Source organism: Sinohyriopsis cumingii, chromosome 10, assembly GCF_028554795.1.
Source record: "Sinohyriopsis cumingii isolate HCF-2022 chromosome 10, ASM2855479v2, whole genome shotgun sequence".
Classification (NCBI taxonomy): Eukaryota; Metazoa; Mollusca; class Bivalvia; order Unionida; family Unionidae; genus Sinohyriopsis; species Sinohyriopsis cumingii.
Genome location: NC_142970.1, coordinates 35,445,496 through 35,468,375, shown reverse-complemented (window position 1 = coordinate 35,468,375; position 22,880 = coordinate 35,445,496). Strand labels below are relative to the sequence as shown.

At 34.6% G+C, this 22,880-nt stretch overlaps 1 protein-coding gene across 2 annotated transcripts in view; it reads left to right on the top strand.

The window, feature by feature from the left end:
* The window catches only part of LOC149789868 (solute carrier family 15 member 1-like), a 233,610-nt gene that overhangs the window by 58,317 nt on the left and 152,413 nt on the right, over window positions 1-22,880 (top strand). Inside the window, exons 3-5 of one of the 2 annotated variants that reach the window (XM_089971874.1) lie at window positions 8,620-8,704; window positions 15,960-16,101; window positions 21,926-22,003. In XM_089971874.1, coding sequence (XP_089828000.1) covers window positions 8,620-8,704; window positions 15,960-16,101; window positions 21,926-22,003 — 305 coding nt within the window. Of the gene's footprint in view, window positions 1-8,616; window positions 8,705-15,959; window positions 16,102-21,925; window positions 22,004-22,880 lie in introns of both variants that reach the window. The other variant, XM_089971873.1, reaches the window with a different exon arrangement.

Below are 22,880 nucleotides of genomic sequence, written 5' to 3'. Positions count from 1 at the left end.
TGTATCAATCAATGATGAGATCCGATGGAGAATTTTTTGTTGGTGACTGGTAAAGATTATAAGATATACATACATGTATGTGTACATGAACCCGATCTCCACTGACTCTCCACAATATATGATTGACATAAAACTAGGAACATGTTTCAGTTGACCAGAAGAAATTTCTGAGGACTAAGATATTTTACACATGGGATGTAATATTGCACCATACATTGTTCATATCACTGGCATGATAACATGTGCTGCTGTTAGTTGTGGTTATATTTCAGATTTTGGAAGTGAAACTTCAACAAGTGTTGCATTGCAGGGTTATACTTTGTTTTGACTCTGTCCAAATACTCAGCCTGGTTTTCAGCTATCAGTTATGTCAGTTTATCATTTTTATGACAATCCTCAGTTGACACACCTTCATTGTACTCTTGAAGATCAGGATCTCTTCATGAAGATCTTGATACTAATAATAATAACAATGCTAATAATAATAATAATACTAATAATAATAATAATACTAATAATAATGATCTTGATAATAATAATAATAATACTAATAATAATAATGAGGACTTTGTATAGCACCTAATCTTTAGAAGCTCTAAGCGCTTTACAACATTAGACAACACCTATAAGATAAAAAGCATATAATGATATGATTACAAAAACAAACACCATGAAATTAGAAAACATTAAAAAAACATGCTGAGAATATTTAAGGTAGGAAACATTATTAGGTCTTTAAGTTTGTTCTTGCAGTCGAAATCAGTGAGTTTTGAGAGCCCTCTTGAATGTGACCACTGTTGTCTTTGTGTCTAAGTTCATTGGGCAATTCATTCCACGTTGCTGGGCCCTGGTATGCAAAAGAACACTGTCCATATGACTTTGTTTTCATAGTGGGAATAATGAGTATACGATTGTCAGAAGAGGAGCGTAAGTATCTTGCTGGTGTGTACACATGGGTGAGGTCGAATAGGTATGTTGGACTAGAGTCCGACAGAGAAACGCAGCACAGAGAACAAATTTTTGTTTGATTCTGGATCGAATGGATAGCCAGTGTAGGGTACAGAGCAGTGGGGAGGTGTGCTCTGATCATGGTACTCTAAGTATGATCCGAGCAGCTGTGTTTTGAACATTTTGAAGTTTCTGGAGCAGATATTGAGATGAACCAGATAAAATTGAGTTACAATAGTCCAGTCTTGAAAGTACTAATGAACACACAAGTGTTTTAGTGGCATCAACTAAAAGATATTTGCGAATTGAGCTGATGCGTCTCAGCTCAAGATATGCAGCCTTGCATATGTTCATGACATGTTGGTGCAATGTAAGAGTACTGTCCAGAGTAACACCTAGGTTTCGTACTGATTGTGTGAATTTAATGTTGGTGTTGCTGATATTTATTGTTTGAGGTAAAGGATATGAATGAGAAAGTCTTTGTGTTGTGATCAGAATGGCCTCAGTTTTATCATCATTTATCTGCAGCTTGTTACAAGTCATCCATGATTTCACATCTTAAATGCACCTCTCTACACCTTGGATGGTAGCATCAACTTTAGTTGGGTGGCTAGATTTGTATATTTGTGTGTCATCAGTGTACAATTGGTGAGACACTGGATGATGATCTATGACACTTGAGAGTGACTGAGTGTACAGAATGAAGAGAACAGGTCCAAGAACAGACCCCTGTGGAACACCACAACATAGATCAACTGGGCTGGAGTGTATTCCATTTGCAGATACAATTTGTCTCCTGTTGACCAAGTAGGACTTGAACCACAGTAAGGCTGTATCATGAATGCCAAATACATGCTGGAGATGGTGAAGTAATATATCATGGTCTATTGTGTCAAATGCTGCAGACAAATCAAGGAGGGTGAGGACTGTAATCTTTCCGCTATTCAACGCAGAGAGAATGTCATTAACTACTTTTAGAAGAGTAGTTTCAGTACTGTGGCAAGGGTGATATGCAGTTTGTACATTGCTAAAAAGACTGTTTGAATTTAGATGAGATACATGCTGGGATAGTACAACCTTTTCTAAGATTTTTGATATGAATGGGAGATTAGAAACTGGGTGGTAGTTCTTTAAATTGTTATGGTCTAGTGTTGGTTTCTTCAGCAGAGGCTTTACAATGGCAGTTTTGAAAAATGATGGGAATTCCCAGGATGAGAGAGAGCTATTAATAACGTTAATAAATAATACAACTGTTTATTACACACTCACACTGGAGCAAAGGTTATTCCATTTTTTTCTGCCTATACTGCCCTTCTCCTAGTAGAAAAAACAAGCTGGCTGACACTCTCTTTTTGGAGCAGTTTCCAAATCTCCTGGACTATGGAAATTTGTTAGGTGGCAACCTGATTATTCTTGTAGATTTCAACTTTCACTTTGACTGTCCCGGAAACTCAAATACATCAAAACTCATAGATTCCATTAATGTTTTCAACCTCAAACAGTCAGTTAACCAACCCAACCATAAACATGGTCACATTTTAGACTGGATTCTTCATAGACCTGATGATAACATTCTACGGACCTCCCTGGTATCCCATGACCTTGCATCAGATCACCTCTGCATTATATGCCATCTTGACATATCAGTCCCTAACCCTCCACCTTTATCTGCTACTAAGAGAAACCTCCGTATGATAAATAGAACCAAACTAATGCACAACATCCAAGCTAACCTAACAACTTGCTTACCTCCTACTGCAGAACAACTCAATAACTGTCTGTGTTCAGTACTTGACAAACATGCCCCAGCTACCAAGTGCAAAGTATCAATTCAAAAGTGTTCACCATGGTATAGTAGTGTTAGGGACCAGCTTCGCACTGCTAAAAGAGACTGCCGTAAAGCTGAGAGGCTCTGGCTTTCTATCAGACTCACTATTTTATAAGCAAATCTATGAAGTTGCTAAGAAGACTGTCACAAATATAGTCCATGCAGCGAAATCAGCCCACTACACTTGTAAGATCATGGAAAGTTCAGCTGCAAAGAGCTCTTCGAGATTACTAACAAGCTAATGTCAAGGAACAAATCAACACCACTTCCAACTACCTTCTCTCCAGTCGACCTTCTGGACATGTTTGCAAATTTCTTCCGTGACAAAGTACAAACCATTAGAGATAAGCTTGACACCACAATTTCAATTGACTCGTCGTCATCATACAGTTGGGATACAGAATTTTGAGTGGCAACCATTAGCAGCATTTGAACCTGTCTGTATGGATTTCGTATGTACAATCATGATGAGGAGTGCACCAAAGTCATGTGAACTTGATCCAATTCCAACATCACTGCTGCTTGAGTGCTTAGATCCAGTATTGCCTTCACTAACTGATGTTATTAATACCCCTCTGTCATCTGGGGAATTCCCATCATTTTTCAAAACTGCCATTGTAAAGAATCTGCTATAGAAACCAACACTAGACCATAACAATTTAAAGAACTACCACCCAGTTTCTAATTTCCCATTCAGATAAAAAATTTTAGAAAAGGTTGTTATATCCCAGCTTGTATCTCATCTGAATTCAAACAGTCTTTTTAGCAATGTACAATCTGCATATCGCCCTTGCCACAGTACTGAAACTACTCTTCTAAAAGTAGTTAATGACATTCTCTCTGTGTTGGATAGCAGAAAGATTACAGTCCTCACCCTCCTTGATTTGTCTGCAGCATTTGACACAATAGACCATGATATATTACTTCACCATCTCCAGCATGTATTTGGCATTCATGATACAGCCTTACTGTGGTTCAAGTCCTACTTGGTCAACAGGAGACAAATTGTATCTGCAAATGGAATACACTCCAGCCCAGTTGATCTATGTTGTGGTGTTCCACAGGGGTCTGTTCTTGGACCTGTTCTCTTCATTCTGTACACTCAGTCACTCTCAAGTGTCATAGATCATCATCCAGTGTCTCACCAATTGTACACTGATGACACACAAATATACAAATCTAGCCACCCAACTGAAGTTGATGCTACCATCCAAGGTGTAGAGAGGTACATTTCTGATGTGAACTCATTGATGACTTGTAACAAGCTGCAGATGAATGATGATAAAACTGAGGCCATTCTAATCACAACACAAAGACTTTTGCATTCACATCCTTTACCTCAAACAATAAATATCAGCAACACCAACATTAAATTCACACAATCAGTACGAAACCTAGGTGTTACTCTGGACAGTACTCTTACATTGCACCAACATGTCATGAACATATGCAAGGCTGCATATCTTGAGCTGAGACGCATCAGCTCAATTCGCAAATATCTTTTAGTTGATGCCACTAAAACACTTGTGTGTTCATTAGTACTTTCAAGACTGGACTATTGTAACTCAATTCTGTCTGGTTCATCTCAATATCTACTCCAGGAACTTCAAAAAGTTCAAAACAGCTGCTCGGATCATACTTAGAGTACCATGATGAGAGCACACCCCCCTGCTGCTCTGTACCCTACACTGGCTATCCATTTGATCCAGAAACAAACACAAAATCTGTTCTCTGTGCTACGTTTCACTGTCAGACTCTAGTCCAACATACCTGTCTGACCTCACCCATGTGTACACACGAGCAAGATACTTACGGTCCTCTTCTGACAATCGTATACTCATTATTCCCACTATGAAAACAAAGTCATATGGACAGTATTCTTTTGCATACCAGGGCCCAGCAATGTGGAGTGAATTGCCCACTGAACTTAGACACAAAGACACAGTGATCACATTCAAGAGGGCTCTCAAAACTCACTTATTTTGACTGCAAGAACAAACTTAAAGACCTAATAATGTTTCCTACCTTAAATATTCTCAGCATGTTTTTTATTTTTTAATGTTTTTCTGATTTCATGGTGTTTGTTTTTGTAATAACATTATTATGTTTTTTATCTTATAGGTGTTGTCTAATGTTGTAAAGTTCTTAGAGCTTCTTAAAGATTAGGCACTATACAAAGACCTCATTATTATTATTATTATTGACCTGACATTAATATATAATGACCCGTTTGAATCTGGAAACATGAGAAAATTCATTTACCCAATATATTAGAATTAATTATAGAGATACATGTTCGTAAAATGTTTTGGTATTTTCTTCCCTGTGAGACCGTTACAGAAATTGAGGGAAAACTGGTATTTAAGATGGCAATGCTGTTACCAGTCATGCCCCTGTATCAAGGCTGGATTTGTCAACAATGGCATAGTAACGTTGGTCAGCAGCCCATGATATCTCATGGATGGAAAGGGAAATGAAGCAATTCTTGACAATGATGACATTGTCATGACAGATTTCAGACAAGACAGATATGGCAATGATTACACCAGATCTGATGGTCCATCTATGATGTTTCAGAAAAATGGATCCAACCATGCAGATCATATCCACTATGTCACATGTCAAATTGACCAACCTGCTTTCATGACCTCATAATCCCCTTGGTATGCCTACTGCACCTGGTGTTTGTGGCACCCCTATGATGGGTTACACAAATGATTATTATAACCTTGGATTTATGCAGTGTTGAGGACAACTTCATGGATCTCACTTATTGGTTTTGTGTGGGATTCCAGTCAGTCATATATTTGAGTTTTGCATAATTTTATTTTTGAAGCCAAACACATGGTCATGTTAGTCTGAAATGGTAACCACAATAATACAGTTTGGCATGATCATTACAATGCCTTTAATATCTTTAATGATGGAAGAGTTGTGTTTATGAATTTAATATTGTGGATGCCTGTATTAACACTTTCAACAGCCTGTATGGGCTCTAGAGGCATATGTCACCACTGTCAATTGACATACATATCACATACTTGCATAAAGGTAACATTCAGCATTTTCCATGGCAAATAACTACCCAAGATGTGTGTTTGGGCCATTTCAATCAATGGCTCATGTAAATGGTTGACAGCTCACTAGTAAAATGATATTTGACTTTATGAGAGTGTCTAAAGTTCTTGAGGTTAAAAGTTCATAAGGAACCATCTGAGAAATTTTGCTTCACTTCACAAGCAATTATTTTGCATGTGCATATCAAATGCTGTCATCATTCATGCACCAGCATGAATTTGTTGACACAGCTCTGTAGATTTCCCAGTACTTTTATACATGTGTAAAAGGCCCATTCACACTGGTAATTTATTACTTTGATTCTCTCCAATAAGATGCTGCTGTTGGAGGGCATAGGTGGATGAGACCCATTGATCCATTTATGGAGAGCTAGTAAAGAGTTTTCTTAAACTAGTAATTGAACTTGTAACAATGTCAGATAATAATGTCATCACAAGCACAATTTAACCTGCTTAATACAGATAAAAGAATGCCTCTGTGTCATTAAAGTTATCCAAGTGTGAGATGATGCAACTGCAAAAGACAGGTGAAACATTTCTATTCCTCAAAGCAATTCCACATTGTTGGCTGCCACTTGAAGTTATTGATTATTTAACCTGAGGTAGTGGACAATAACCACTGTTTTATTTAACTCTGCTATTGCAAACTTGGCTGGATGGGCCACTATGTAGACACATTGTTGTTAAAGCATTGAGAACACTTGAGTATTTACCAAGGCTGTACATGCTTGTTGATTGCAGATTATCATTTTGAAAGTATGCTTAATGGCAGCATTTAATATACTTGCATACAGAATGTCTGTCAATGTTGATTGACAAAGTGTAGCCTGATGTCATGTTGATCTTGAGTTTGGGGAAAATGTATGATCAAGGATGTAGATTCCATCAGTAGTGTTGCTAAGGCTTCCTCTCTTGACATTCTCTGCTTCTCCCCCTGTTGCTGCAGGTGGTTCAGATTATCATAACAATGCCTTGGGCCAGTACATACATGAAACAGTGGAAACACAGAATTATCCTGGTAGTGGCAACATGCAGGATAGTCGGTAATGGACTTGGCTACCGTATCTAGCTCTGGCACAGTCTCAGTCTATACCTTCAACTCTCAGGACCAGGTACAATAATTGATTTTCCATATACACTTAGCCCTGGCTTCAGATATGAAATGAATAGCTCCCAGTACATATCAATGATAATTCCAGCACCATCTCTGATCTGGATGCAAATTATATCAGGTATATTACCTTTACCTTCTAAGCCACAGATAACCTCTTATAAAATTCTTGAATCACATTTGTTGAAGAAGACATTATGGTCCTGGGACTCATTAGTCTTAAAACCTGAAGTTTTGTCTTGTAATGAACAAAATTCCCTCATACACTTTATTCAGGCACCACATTCAGAAGGGAGACATTGAGATTGGTTTTGCATGCTGTTCCAGAAGGCACTGTTGCAGTCAGTCTAGACCTCCAGTCACAGTTTTTCCTGGAATCAATATGGTTTGTACACCAGTTAAGGGCACTCCATTTTGGTGTGGATATCAGCCCCTATGCCATCATGAGAACTGTGGACAAAGTTGTGTCATGCTTTTTCTTACCCATCTCTACATCAGTGACATCAAAAATACTCTGTTCTAAAAAAACACAAAGTCAGACATCTTTGTCCCAAGCCAGGCTTATGGCATACGATTTTTTTTATATCCCTTGTCCCTCTCATTTCCAAGACTTCCAAATATCAAAGAAAAGAGATTCCATCTGACCTAACCCAACTTCAATTGAAAAAAATTATGGATTTATGATTTTTTAAAAACTTATCGGTAAAGATTTCCATGATAAATGCTGCCTTCTCCACAGCTGCTCAAACAGTCATGAATGCAAGTGTTCAATCCAAAGAAAGAGATTTTAAAACTGCACACCTCATAAAACTAGTACTCAGAAGGAAATGTATCTTGGTGTGGACATAACTTGCTGAGGTAAGAAGGCCTACCACTCTGAAAGCACATGGGGAAAGTGGAGAAGTATTTTCTAGAGGTGAGCAGAAATGAACAGCTGTCCTTTAATTAGCCATAATACTAAAGATAGTTAAATTCTTTATTTGGGATCTTTAAGGAGAAGAAGTTAGCCCCCATCACTTACGAAGGTAACCATTCCACGATCACAGACATATATCAACATTATGCAAAGGAAGATTTAGGCCGGAAGAAAAAGACCATTCTTGCAAACCTTTACATTTTTTGATCAAAGATGACTCATTTTCCAGTATGGATCCTTGTATGGGCTCTGACAAGGTTGATTTAAACCTATGTGTCAGGGCTGTGTAGTGCTACCTAAAGTGAAAGGGAGTTCTGGAAGACTTTTACCGCTCAGAAAAGGAAGAGATGATAATTCAGCTCACATGTGCTGAATACAATGAATTATCCTCTCCACTTTTAAGGAACTAACCCTTGAGCAATTAAATCTGGTATTCTACAAACAGCCTGTATTTGAACTATTATTATACAGTGTACTTCCATTAAGATTGGAACAAATGTATTGTTATTTACCAACTATTCATGAAATGTTATTGTTAGTATCATAAATCTAGAACCTTTCTTTCAAGTTTAGACATCTTTATAATTGAAACAGTTATCATAGATTTGGATACGATAAACAGAGTTTAAGAGTCCTAAGCAATAAGACCTGTAATTATATATATATATATATATATATATATATATATATATATATATATATATATATATATATATATATCTGTTTTTTGTTGCAGCAGACATGTTGTGGACAGTACCCGTTTGCAGTCTTCTTCATCCTGGGCAATGAGCTATGTGAAAGATTCTCCTACTATGGGATGAGAGGTACTTAAACTTATTACCATTCCTAATTTACAGATTTGACATATATTTATATGGTTGTGCCCTGCATCCTATTTTGAAAAATAATGTCTCATGCATATAGTGTCCATCCATCAATAAATGCATATTCTGATCTGATGTCAATCAGACTTTTTATATGGATTTATGTCCACAGAATCTTGGATGAGATTGAAAATGAGTGAGTTCCATGCATAATAATGAGTGAGATCCATGCATATTAATGAGTGAGATCCATGCATATTAATTAGGTGAGATTGATCGTATTGGTTAAACTTCTTATGTGGGCCATATTTCTGATCTTTTTTTTCATCAAACTTTGAAATATGCTTATACCAGTAAGATATTGGACAAATATGAAAAAGAGCGTTATCTTGAATCTGATTGGCTGAACTTATCACCCGACTGGAAGCCACACTATTGATCTGCTTTTGATCAGACTTAAAATATGGACTTGTATCATCAACTTTGATAGGTTTGATATTCAGTGAGATCCGCCCATATTAATGAGGTGTTCTTGCATCTGATTGGTTGGGCTTTGAAGGTCATATTTCTGAATCATTTTTTTTGGTAAAAGTTTGATACTTACATCATCAAAAATGTTTTACAATGTTTTGATAATGGGCATGATTCTAGTAAAGTGATCTTGCTTGTGATTGGCTGAGCTTATTACCACTTTGGAATTCATAATTCTGATCCAGTTAGGATAAATTGGGGAAAAATACCTAATCATAAAAGATCCTGGATAATATCAAAAGGGAACAGTAGCTGTGCATATTAATGAGGTGATCAAGTATACGATTGGCAGAGATTATTATCTTCCATAAAATTATACTTTTTATCTGATTTTTATCAAACTTCATATATTGGCTATAAGATACCTAATTGGCTTGTAGCATCATAAGAAGCTATTTCTCATTATATTTTGATACATCTTTGGAAATGCTTTTATATTATCAAGACCTTGGATATCTTTGATTATGAAGAAGAGTCCATATTATTTGAGCCATCATGTTTAGGAACATGTTTTAAATGAGCATATATTAAAATAGATAAAATCAGCATGATTCCTTTGAAGTTTGCAAGACAGTTTACTTAGGTCTTATTCCTGCAATGCTACAATAAATTTGCTTAGTGAAATAGTCAACTGTTAAGCTATGCAAAACAAATGAGTAATGTCAGGACCACCTTGGCCTCTTGTTCAGATCTGATTGGTTGCTTTATTCTTACTAATTTCATAACAGCTCTAACTATAGTGTATGTACAAATGGCTTGATATTTTAAAATTGTTGTACAAAGAGTTTTTTGTATATCAGAAATAGAAAATTTATAGATTAAATATTTCATCTGCATTAGAATCAAGAACTGGTGCTAATTTAAACCAGTATATATATTTCTTAATGTCTGTCACATTTATACTGATAATCCAACTGACATCTCAACTATTTTTAACAACTTTTTTGTTCAAATTGCTGAAAACTTAAAGAACCCAGAACTTCATCTGATCTGGAACATTTTTGTGCTAAATACTACCAAACAATATAAAGTATGAAATTCCTGAAGTGAGTCCAGAATTTGTGTTGAAATATATTTAAAAAATGGATGATTGTAAAGCTACAGGACTTGATATGATTGGACCAAGGCTACTAAAGGTAGCTGCACCTGCAATTGTAGAGAGTATAGCTTTCATTTGCAATGAATGTATTAGGTCTAATAAATTTCCACAAGCATGGAAAACTGCCAAGTTTATACCATTGCATAAAGCAGGAACAAAAGATGATGCAAATAACTACAGACCCATCTCTTTATTATTTTTTGACAAATAACGGTAATTATGTGTTGGCATTACTGTTGTCTTACATTTCTACCATACACTTTAACACCTTAATTTCTTCTGGTGCCTTAGATGTAAATACCACTTAACCATAGTACAAAAAGTTATCAGGAGAAAGCTTGTACAGTCAGTCTGATTGACACTGTATTCAGTCAAATAATGACTGATCCCCATCCAATTCATTTATTACAGCATAAAGGTACTTTGAGCTAGCTTAATTTCCTGTGGGAACATTCATCTCCTGTTATAACTTTATTACTAATCAGGTGCTTGTTACTGATAATTACTCTTTAATCTTTGCTTACACATAAAAGGGAAGTATTAAGCTTAGCTGGTTGTAAATGGCAATGTAAAATATCATCTTATCCATAGTCATACGTTGTAAATGGCAATGTAAAATATCATCTTATCCATAGTCACAGATTGTAAATGGCAATGTAAAATATCATCTTATCCATAGTTACAGGTTGTAAATGGCAATGTAAAATATCATCTTATCCATAGTCACAGGTTGTAAATGGCAATGTAATGATAAAGTAACTTGAATATATGTCCATCAAATATAGATAAAAATAGAAAAAGTATAGATCCCTTGAAACATTTGTTTTCGTAAAATATGAAGTCTACATCATATTAATTATTATGTCCCTGTGAGCCTCAAATCAAGGGGCCACTACAGGTACTTATGTTTTGTACTTAGAAACTGATCCAAATTTATATTTCAATCATACCAACAGTAATGGACTGTGTAGCAACTATTTGTACCAAGCTTTTCTTTCCCCTCTACAGACAGTCTTAATATGGTTGTAAATATGCATTCACAAGCTGTAATATTCAAACTACCCAGGTGATTGATATTGGTTATGCATTCACAAGCTGTAATATTCAAACTACCCAGGTGTAATATTCAAACTGCCCGGGTGATCGATATTGGTTATGTATTCACAAGCTTTAATATTCAAACTACCCAGGTGTAATATTCAAACTACCCAGGTGATCATTATTGGTTATACATTTACAAGCTGTAAAATTCAGACTACCCAGGTGATCAATATTGGTTATGCATTCACAAGCTGTAATATTCAAACTACCCAGGTCATGATCAATATTGGTTATGCATTCACAAGCTGTAATATTCAAACTTACAGGTGATCATTATTGGTTATGCATTCACAAGCTGTAATATTCAAACTACCCAGGTGATCATTATTGGTTATGCATTCACAAGCTGTAATATTCAAACTACCCAGGTCATGATCAATATTGGTTATGCATTCACAAGCTGTAATATTCAAACTACCCAGGTCATGATCAATATTGGTTATGCATTCACAAGCTGTAATATTCAAACTTACAGGTGATCATTATTGGTTATGCATTCACAAGCAGTAAAATTCAAACTACCCAGGTGATCAGTATTTATTATGCATTCACAAGCTGTAATATTCAAACTACCCAGGTCATGATCAATATTGGTTATGCATTCACAAGCTGTAATATTCAAACTTACAGGTGATCATTATTAGTTATGCATTCACAAGCAGTAAAATTCAAACTACCCAGGTGATCAGTATTTATTATGCATTCACAAGCTGTAATATTCAAACTACCCAGGTCATGATCAATATTGGTTATGCATTCACAAGCTGTAATATTCAAACTTACAGGTGATCATTATTAGTTATGCATTCACAAGCAGTAATATTCAAACTACCCATGTGATCGATGTTGGATTCACCTCATCCTTTTGTTTGTAAAGGTCACAGATTGATTGGCAAATGCTGCAATAGTATTCTGCTGCTTGTAACTTTATGTATTATATGTATTTATACGATTCATATGGTTCATTTTTAACTTTCTATGACCTAGAAATTCAATTATGTGTGTTATCTAAATTATAGGTTTTTGACTTGTATTAAGAACTGACAGGTAAATAATCAGTCCAAGATGAATGTGTACTGGTTATTTGCAGGTAAATAATCAGTCCAAGATGAATGTGTACTGGTTATTTGCAGGTAAATAATCAGTCCGAGATGAATGTGTACTGATTATTTGCAGGTAAATAATCAGTCCAAGATGAATGTGTACTGGTTATTTGCAGGTAAGTAATCAGTCCGAGATGAATGTGTACTGGTTATTTGCAGGTAAATAATCAGTCCAAGATGAATGTGTACTGGTTATTTGCAGGCTAATTTATTTTAAATCAGAAGCTACTACATCTATTTCAAAAGAAGGAGATGTCTGCTTTATTTTGTCAGCAGATTCATTGTCCAATTATAACTACTTCTCAGAAGTAGAGGTAAGCTATTGTATTACTCTGGGCATCCATGCTGGTTGTATGCTTTATCTTGTGGATATCATGCCTGGGTTTAAATTACAGCAATTTCAACATTGTGTCAAATATTAAATAAATGCAGCTATGTCAGACACATGGAAAAAACTTTAATGCAGAAACTTCTGAAATCTGATGAACTGATTTAGTTATATAAAGCTATCTTTCTAATAAATGTATCCAATAACTAGAATAGAATATAAGATTAAACCATGAGAAATAACAGAGAAAATGTCCTAATAAATAGTGAAAGATAAGGATTGGTGCTAAATAATATTGGAGAGCAGTCTCAGTATTACAGAAATATAATGTCATAAATTAGTGATTTTGAGTCAGATGTCAGATAAAATATAAATATACTGAATCATCAGATTCCCTTAAGAGAGAAAAGGGATGATGATGTAAAACTGCTCATTATTGCTGAAGACATGTAAGTCTGTACTTGTATTTTATATTTTTATATATATATATATATATATATATATATATATATATATATATATATATATATATATATATATATAATTCTATCCCCCATACCCGTATAAATAATTATAGGTTATTGCTTTTGTATGAGACAATATGAATGAGTTATTTCTGAGTAATACTGCATGACCTTGGGAGTGAAGTATTACTCCAGAAAACAAGTTCATATTTGCCCATGCAAATGAAGCAACCTTTTTATTAAATACTCATTTTGTTTTTCCTACTTAAGACTTAATAGTAAAGGAATACTCTACCAGAAAGAAAGTAATTTAATTTATGCTGTATTTAGAAAAAATATACAACCATAGAGTCATCAATACACAGTAATAATGTTAATGTGCACATAGCACTGTCCAGCGACCTTTGAACTTGGTGTGTGCTCGACATTAGTTTAGAAAAAATTCTCATTATGGTCTACTTAAAATTGAAATTAAGAGTCATATTTTGAATTGAAAAACTTTTCCAGTTGGTCTTGAATGGGTGGAGTTTGTTTTTCTGTTGATTCAACCCATTTCTGCTTTTCTGCTTATTATAGACTGGATTTATTGGGTCGGTTCAGTGCAGTAAAGAGAACGTGATTTCAGTTGGAAATGTAGCTGAAATTAGAGTACAGTTTCAGTGTGTATCAGGTTTTCCATGAAATGGGTCATGTCATTTGGATTTGCAGAACTGATTAGTAAAATATATATTGAGGAAATTCAAGATGCATAAATGTAAGTAGGTTCATTACTATTCTTACAAGTTAAAGAAGACATATTTATGCCCTGTCACTTGCATGCTCACTGTTGAAGGGACTTGAGCTATGACCTATATCATGCAAGTGTTTTCTATTGTTAGTCTAATTGACAATCTCGTCCTCCATATTGTTAGATGGTAATTAATGCAAAATAGAACCTATGCAAAATAATTACTCGGAATACGAAAACATTTGCAAATACATCAAGGTCACGATTTCACTCCTTTCTTTAACAATGTGCAGTTTAATGAAATATTGTGATTTACATTAAATCTTAATGTGCATGTTAAAACAGGCATAAAAAGGTGTTCATAGTGACAAAATGGGAATGTTTGGTACAGTATTTATTGTTGGAAACACTCTCACAGTTAAAGACAAGAATATCATATATTGGGAGAGAGATTCCATCATTATATGCAGAATCAGTAAAAGTAAGACATAATTGTCACAGTTTATCAATGGTATCAAATTGTTTCATTGTCGGTGAATTGTCTGTTTCCATGTTGTTGTTTTGTTGGGGGCGGGGGGTTGGGGGTTGGAGTGTGTGAACAAAATTTTTAAAAAAAAATTAAATCATATGTGCATTCCATTGAGATTATTATTATTTTTATAAATTATTCTCAGCATGCTAGTAAATGCAGAAAAGCATCCAAGTCAAAGCGATATCACAGCCTAAGATTATAAAACAAATAAATGCATAGAAAAATTTCATTAAGGTGCATCCACATTGTGTTGTTATATATATATCATCAATAACCTGGGGGTGGTGTTATTTCCAAAGTTTTTGTAACTTCTGTTCCAGAAATAATTTTGTAATAGTTCATTACGTATGCATTATTTTTAAACACTTGTCAAGATATTAGACAAAAAATGTATAAACATTTGTGTGCCCATCCATCTTTAGAAAACTTTATAGCATGATTTCATCTCCCAAGTCTAAAGTTTTTGTGCCTTTTATTAGCTGGACAAAACCCTGTACTCAGTGTTTGATAGTTATAAAGAAGTGTACTGCACTCCAATATAGTGCCTTTTTTGTCTGTATTATAGAAAGACAGCCTAATATACTGAAATAAAAAATATAAATTTACTTGATTTCCGCTTGTGGGGAGAAAACATTGTAACCACCCTTTCAGTTGTATAACAGAGTGACTTTTTATTCGGTTGTAACATAGTTTTGCCCTGGTAATATATCCTTCACTTAACTCTACATATTAAAACATATCCACCATGTTATAATGTTTGTCCATAGCATTTAAGAGATTGCCCCAGCTTGCTAGTTTTAGGCATCAGGTAATTACACATTGCATCACTTGATTCGTAATGTGCCCTATTCTTTGAACGTATGAAGATGCATGGAAACATTTATTAAGCCATAAAGTATAGTTGTTGTTGTAGGGTTTGAACTAAATGCCATATTTCAGCACAAGATAATTTATACATGGCGGCCAGTATAACTGGTGATGGAAGAAACCTGGAAAACCCCGGGAAGAACAACCGACCCATGAGAAGCCTTGGCAAGCTTTCACACATACCCACATTAGCCGAGCCTAAGACTCAAACACACACAGACAGAGGTGAGATGGCAGTGATCCAGAACAGTGAGTGGGATTTGAACTGTTACTGCTATTGTTAGAATTATAGCTTGTCCTAATACATGTATGCAGTTAATTAATTTTAAACGTACTGCTATAACAAGTTAGAAAGATGGAATATGTACTGGACTTGAAACATGTCACAGCACTTGCACTCAAATTTATAACCTCAGATTTTTTTGAGAAAGTGTTTGAGCAGCATAGATAGTTGGGAACTTGAGTTCCACTTAAGAATAAACTTGTATCTCTGTTTATTTTAGCTATCTTGGTACTGTACCTGACAAGGTGGTTGCTATTCCCTGGCAACCAAGCAACAGCCATTTTTCATGCCTTCTCCATGGTGTGTTACCTGATGCCGCTGGTTGGGGCAGGCATCGCTGACAGCTGTCTTGGTAGATACAGGTAAAGTAACAGACTATTAACTGATGGTGGGCGATTCCACAGCTGTTTGCATGGGCTGATTTAGATATCATTAGACTGACTTGTAGGCTTGGACAGCATAGATGACACCCAGACAGATTGGGTTAGAGGAGCTAGCTGGTTGTGTCTGGACAGGTACAGACTGAAGGAAATGGTTGTTAAGTTGACAGCATTCTGAACTTTCAATGGAAAACACTTTGTTATAGTGACTTTATAGTCACAGATAACTTCAGCATGCTGACATAGTTTTGCAGTGTTACACTAGAGAGATCTATTACAAAGAGATTTGTTTCTGATTGCCAGGGAAAAAATATCTCAGCAACATCATGTGTTAATGCATGAATTAAGCAAGAACTTAATGGGAGTAGCCATATTGTAAGTCTGCTGCAATACTGATTTTAGAAACGTGGCTTGGTTTTACTGTTAGTGAAATCTCTGCGATATATCTTAATAATACTTAATATTTCTGGGATATATCATAATAACACATAATATTTCTGGGTTATATCATAATAATACATAATATTTCTGGGATATATCATAATAACACATACTATTTCTGGGTTTCATCATAATAATACACAATATTTCTGGGATATGTCATAATAATACATAATATTTCTGGGTTATGTCAATAATACATAATGTTTCTGGGTTATATCATAATAATACATAATATTTTTGGGATGTATCATAATAATACATAATATTTCTGGGTGATATCATAATAATACATAATATTTTTGGGATATATCATAATAATACATAATATTTCAAGTGATATCATAATAATACATAATAAGTCTGGGATATATCATAATAATACATAATATTTCTGGGTTATATCATAATAATACATAATATTTCTGGGATATTTTATATCATAATAATACATAATATTTCTGAGATGTTATATACAGTTCAACCCCACTATAACGCACCCTGTTATTACTTTAATTTGGATATAATGCGGTAGTGGCATGGCTCCTGAAATTTCTTATATTCATTCGCACATGAAAAAATAATTTTTGTTCAAAGTACATGAAATAGTGTAAAGAAATTTTATTATTGTTATGAGGAAGAGATCACGTATGAATTTGAATTTAACATGATCGTGGCGTGGTTCCTGAAATTTTAAATACATGTATGTATATTTTTCTTGTACCAGGAAAGAATATTCTTTTAAGTACAAGAAATAGTGTGTAAAACATTTATTATCATTTTGGGGAAGAGTTCGTGTAATTTTAATATAATGTGATCGTGGCGTAGCTTCTGAAATTTAACAATATCACCAGGTTCTTGAAGTGTTATGCCAAAATAAACATTATCGGAAATGCTACTTATGAGTAAAGCCAGTAAGTCATTTTTGTGATTGTCTTCAGTTAATTCTGTATACAATCATTGCTCAAACAATAGCCAACATGTGTTTCTTCTTTAACTGCATACACAGCCAAGCAACAGACAGTGTGGTGGTTCATAAAAGATTCTCACAGTTTAATAAACATAAACAAAAGCCGCCAAGATGTTTGCTGGGCTTGGTGGTGTTATTAGATGCAATCAGTTGACCAGTAAATAATGTCCACTTTATTAGCTGGAAATTGAAAGGGTATGAAATTGTACATGCACTCAACTTTTAATTTTATTATAAAAGTGATTCATGACCATTGCAGGCCTACTGCACTTAGTTCTCAGGTTTTACGTGTGTATGGGGTTTGCTTATGAACTCATTATTAATTTCCTATTTTTTATAAAAAATTTTTACCCTTATGGAAAAGCAAGTTCACAAATGCAATCTGTTCTCTGCACTTTGCGCAAAAAAAAAATTATTATCATTTTGGAGAAGAGATTATGTATCAATTCAAATATAATACGATATATAATATGATCGTGGTGTGGTTCCTCAAATTTTAAATACATAATATTTCTGGGATATATCATAATAATGCATAATATTTCTGGGATATTATATATCATAATAATATATAATGTTTCTAGGTTATATCATAATACATAATATTACTGCAATATATCATAATAATACATAATGTTTCTGGGTTATATCATAATAATACATAATATTTCTGGCATATGTCATCATAATACATAATGTTTTTGGGTTATATCATTTATATCATAATAATACATAATATTTCTGGGATATGTCTTAATAATGCATAATGTTTCTGGGTTATATCATAATAATACATAATGTTTCTGGGTTATATCATAATAATACATAATGTTTCTGGGTTATATCATAATAATACATAATATTTCTGGGATATGTCATCATAATGTATAATGTTTCTGGGTTATATCATAATAATACATAATATTTCTGGCATATGTCATGATAATACATAATGTTTCTGGGTTATATCATAATAATACATAATATTTCTGAGATATGTCATAATAATGCATAATGTTTCTGGGTTATATCATAATAATACATAATGTTTCTGGGTTATATCATAATAATACATAATATTTCTGGGTTATATCATAATAATAATATTTCTGGGATATGTCATAATAATACATAATGTTTCTGGGTTATATCAGAAACATTTAAAAGAGAAACAAAAGGAGTATTATCATTTATAGAAATATTGTGTATTTGCACAAATTTGGGAAAGTTTTAACTCAAGATTATTGTCATGGATATAAACATGAGCATAAAATCATCTTTTTGAATTAACTGGAACAGCTTTTCCTTCACAGCTTTCAGATACATTATTACTTTGTTGTATGTATTTCTTTATCTTCCATTAAAACAAATTGTATTTAGTATCATTTAAAAGCTAAACAAATTTTTGCTATGCTGCACAAAATTTTGCATTTCATAAATTTTTATGCCATTAAGTCCAACTTTTATCATTTAAAGTCTGAATAAATTTTTCTGTCAGCTGCAGAACCTTTGAAATTTATTGACTGTATCCAGGGTTAGACTTAACCATAAAAATCCATTTTGGAAAAACAGCGATATGTATCTTCCATTATTGTTGATATTCCATCATAATTAATTTGTGGCTTTTAGAAACTCACGACTGTGGTCTCTCTTATAACAGCCATCTAAAGCATCATTGGATGTGTACATCCCTGACTCGTTATACACCATGCAAGCATAAACTAGCAGTTACCTGGACATTCACCTTGTCATCACCCACATTTACCTGTGAGGAAGCTGCCATGCTGTAGTACAAAAATATTGGAGGTGTTGTGAATCTCTTTGTTATATATGTATTTGGTTGCATCATTACTATGGCTGTGTAAAAAGTTCATTAATTAGTGATAGAGTCTGTAAACCGCCCAGTGGCCTAATGGTTAGAGCATCCGCCTCGGGTGTGGGTGGTCCCAGGTTCAAACCCGGCCGAGTCATACAAAAGACTTATGCAAATGGTACTAAGAGCTGCCTCACTAGGCACTCAGTATTAAGAGGTTAGTGTTTGGACTGGTTAGCCTGGTGTCAGGATAATGTGACTGGGTGGGACATGATGCTACATATCTGAGGCATGATGCCTTAGGGCTAGACATCACTAAACTGCAGACATCATAGTTATATGACTGATTTTTTTTTAAAGCTATGTTAAAAATTGAAATCACACACACACACACACACACACACACTCTCTCACTGTACATGTACCATTAAATCAAATTTATGACCATAGTTTCAGTTGGGTTGGGTACTTGACCATTACATAGTTGGATTCAGTACTTGATCATTACCTTTACTGCTCCGGTGGCCTAATGGTTAGAGTGTCCACCTCGGATGCGGTAGATCATGGGTTTGATCCCCAGCTGAGTCATACCAAAGACTTACAAATATGGTACTTACAGCTGCCTCACTGGGTGCTCAGCATTAAGTGGTTAGTGTTAGGACTGGTCGGCCTGGTGTTAGGATAATGTGACTGGGTGGGAGATCATGCTAAACATCTGCGGCATGATGTCCCAGTGCTAGACATCACTATAAACTGTCACACTGCAGACATCATAGTGATATGACTGAAAAATTGTTAAAGCTACGTTAAAAATCCAGATCACACACACACACATCATTATGTTTAGGTACAAATTTAAAATAAAGCTTAGCTAATTATGTATCAGAAGCTGAAGAAAGTGTCTTGTGAATACAAAGTCAGTTTCATTTCTGATCCAAGAGAAGGCAGTCACAACGTATAAAAATAATTTTTTTTATATCAGCATGACTTCTGAACTTGATAAGGGATCAACCCTTTAATTTTTGAACTGTATTACAACTGTTAGTAGAATAAACTGGATTTTTTCAACCATTTCATCACAGGGACAAGAATGCTCCAAGTAGCCATTGAAAATATGAGAATGATCTGCAGTAGTGTGAAATTGTTAACCATGATCATTTCTGTTTGTCTTCCAGTCTCATTTTAATCTCACCATTCTAATCAAATAACACTAGTATTATATTGCATATAGATAAATTTGGACAAGCTTTTTACACGCTATGCTGCATTCATTTGATATAATAACTTTGGATTGTATGATGATGATTTAACTGCCTTTTGTAAACATGTTTGTCTGTCTGTAAATAATCACATTCATTTTAAATGAAATTCTTTAAATGAAGTTTTCTTGCAACCAAATAACACCGGATCTTGGCAACCAAATAACACCGGATCTTGACATTAAGATCTGAATTGAAACTGTCCTACCTCTCTGTGTTTAACTGTCCTATCTTTCTGTGTTTAACTGTCATTTCTCTCTATTTAACTGTCCTATCACTCTGTGTTTAACTGTCCTACCTCTCTGTTTTTAACTGTACTATCTCTCTGTGTTTAACTGTCCTACCTCTCTGTGTTTAACTGTCATATCTTTCTGTGTTTAACTGTCATTTCTCTCTATTTAACTGTCCTATCACTCTGTGTTTAACTGTCCTACCTCTCTGTTTTTAACTGTACTATCTCTCTGTGTTTAACTGTCCTACCTCTCTGTGTTTAACTGTCCTACCTCTCTGTGTTTAACTGTCTTATCTCTCTGTGTTTAACTGTCGTATCTCTCTATTTAACTGTCCTATCACTCTGTGTTTAACTGTCCTACCTCTGTTTTTAACTGTCATATCTCTCTGTGTTTAACTGTCCTACCTCTCTGTGTTTAACTGTCCTACTTCTCTGTGTTTAACTGTCCTACCTCTCTGTGTTTAACTGTCCTATCTCTGTTTAACTGTCCTACCTCTCTGTGTTTAACTGTCCTACCTCTCTGTTTTTAACTGTCCTACCTCTCTGTTTTTAACTGTCATATCTCTCTGTGTTTAACTGTCCTACCTCTTTGTGTTTAACTGTCATATCTCTCTGTGTTTAACTGTCCTACTTCTCTGTGTTTAACTGTCCTACCTCTCTGTTTTTAACTGTCCTACCTCTCTGTGTTTAACTGTCCTATCTCTCTGTGTTTAACTGTCCTACCTCTCTTTGTTTAACTGTCCTACCTCTCTGTTTTTAACTGTCCTACCTCTCTGTGTTTAACTGTCCTATCTCTCTGTGTTTAAATGTCCTACCTCTCTGTGTTTAACTGTCATATCTCTCTGTGTTTAACTGTCCACAACATACCATAACCAGAGAGATAAATGTTGTATCACAGGGACATTAAGGCTAAAATATTTTATGAGCTATTTGCATTTAAGAGGTGAAATAGCAGTTAGCTGTAAGACAGATCGTAGTGATGAAGCTTGCTTATGTTTTGTTCATTATTCTTTATTTAGCTCTGTGTTTGTTACTAGAGGACATCTGGCTTTCTTTGCTATGACAATAGCAATATTTGTTTTTTCCTACAGGACCATACTTTACCTGAGTATTGTGTATGGGGCTGGCAACCTGGTGATGTCTCTCACAGCTCTTCCTCCCCCAGAATGGTGGGTATACTGAACTTCCTCATAGCCTGGATTGACATACATACAGTCAATACAGTTTATATACAATGAAGCCTTTCAAAACTCACTATGCTTTAGACCAAATTTAATTATTGGTTTTGGGGTTGCTGGAGGGGGGATATGGAAGATGTTACAATTATTTCTTTTTATATACATGTAGATGTACAAGCACATAATCAATACCAGGCAAACATTGTAATAAGCCTAAAACCATACAATTGTAAAGGACCCCAAACCATTCATTTTTAAATCCCCAAAACCATACATTTGTCAAGCCCACCAAACCTTACATTTTTAAACCCCTGAAACATATAATTGTAAGGCACATCCCCAACCATATATTTTTTAGTCCCCCAAAACCATACATTTGTCAAGCCCATCAAACCATACACTTTTAAGCCCTCTAAAACTATGCAGTTGGAAGGCCTCCAAAGGATATATATTTAACCCAGCCATCAAAAGCATGCATTTGTAAAAAAAAAAAAGCATATATTTATACAACCCAAAAAGCATACATTTTTAACCACACCAAAAGCATACATTTTAAAGCCTTCAAACACGTAATATTTTTAAATCCCCAAAACTTAAATTTTTAAACACATCAGAATGTGTTTGTAAACCCATTAAACCATTCATTTTTATCCCCATCCCACCAAACCAAACATTTTTAAACCCCTCAGAACCATATATTTTCAAAGCCACTAAAAGCATACATTCATAAAGCCATCAAAAGCATACATTTGTTAGCCCCCACCAAGCATATATTTGTAATGCTCCTAAAATCATATATTAAAGTCATGTATTAGTCCTCTCAAAACCATACATTTTTAAACCCCTCAAAATAATACATTTTTAAATC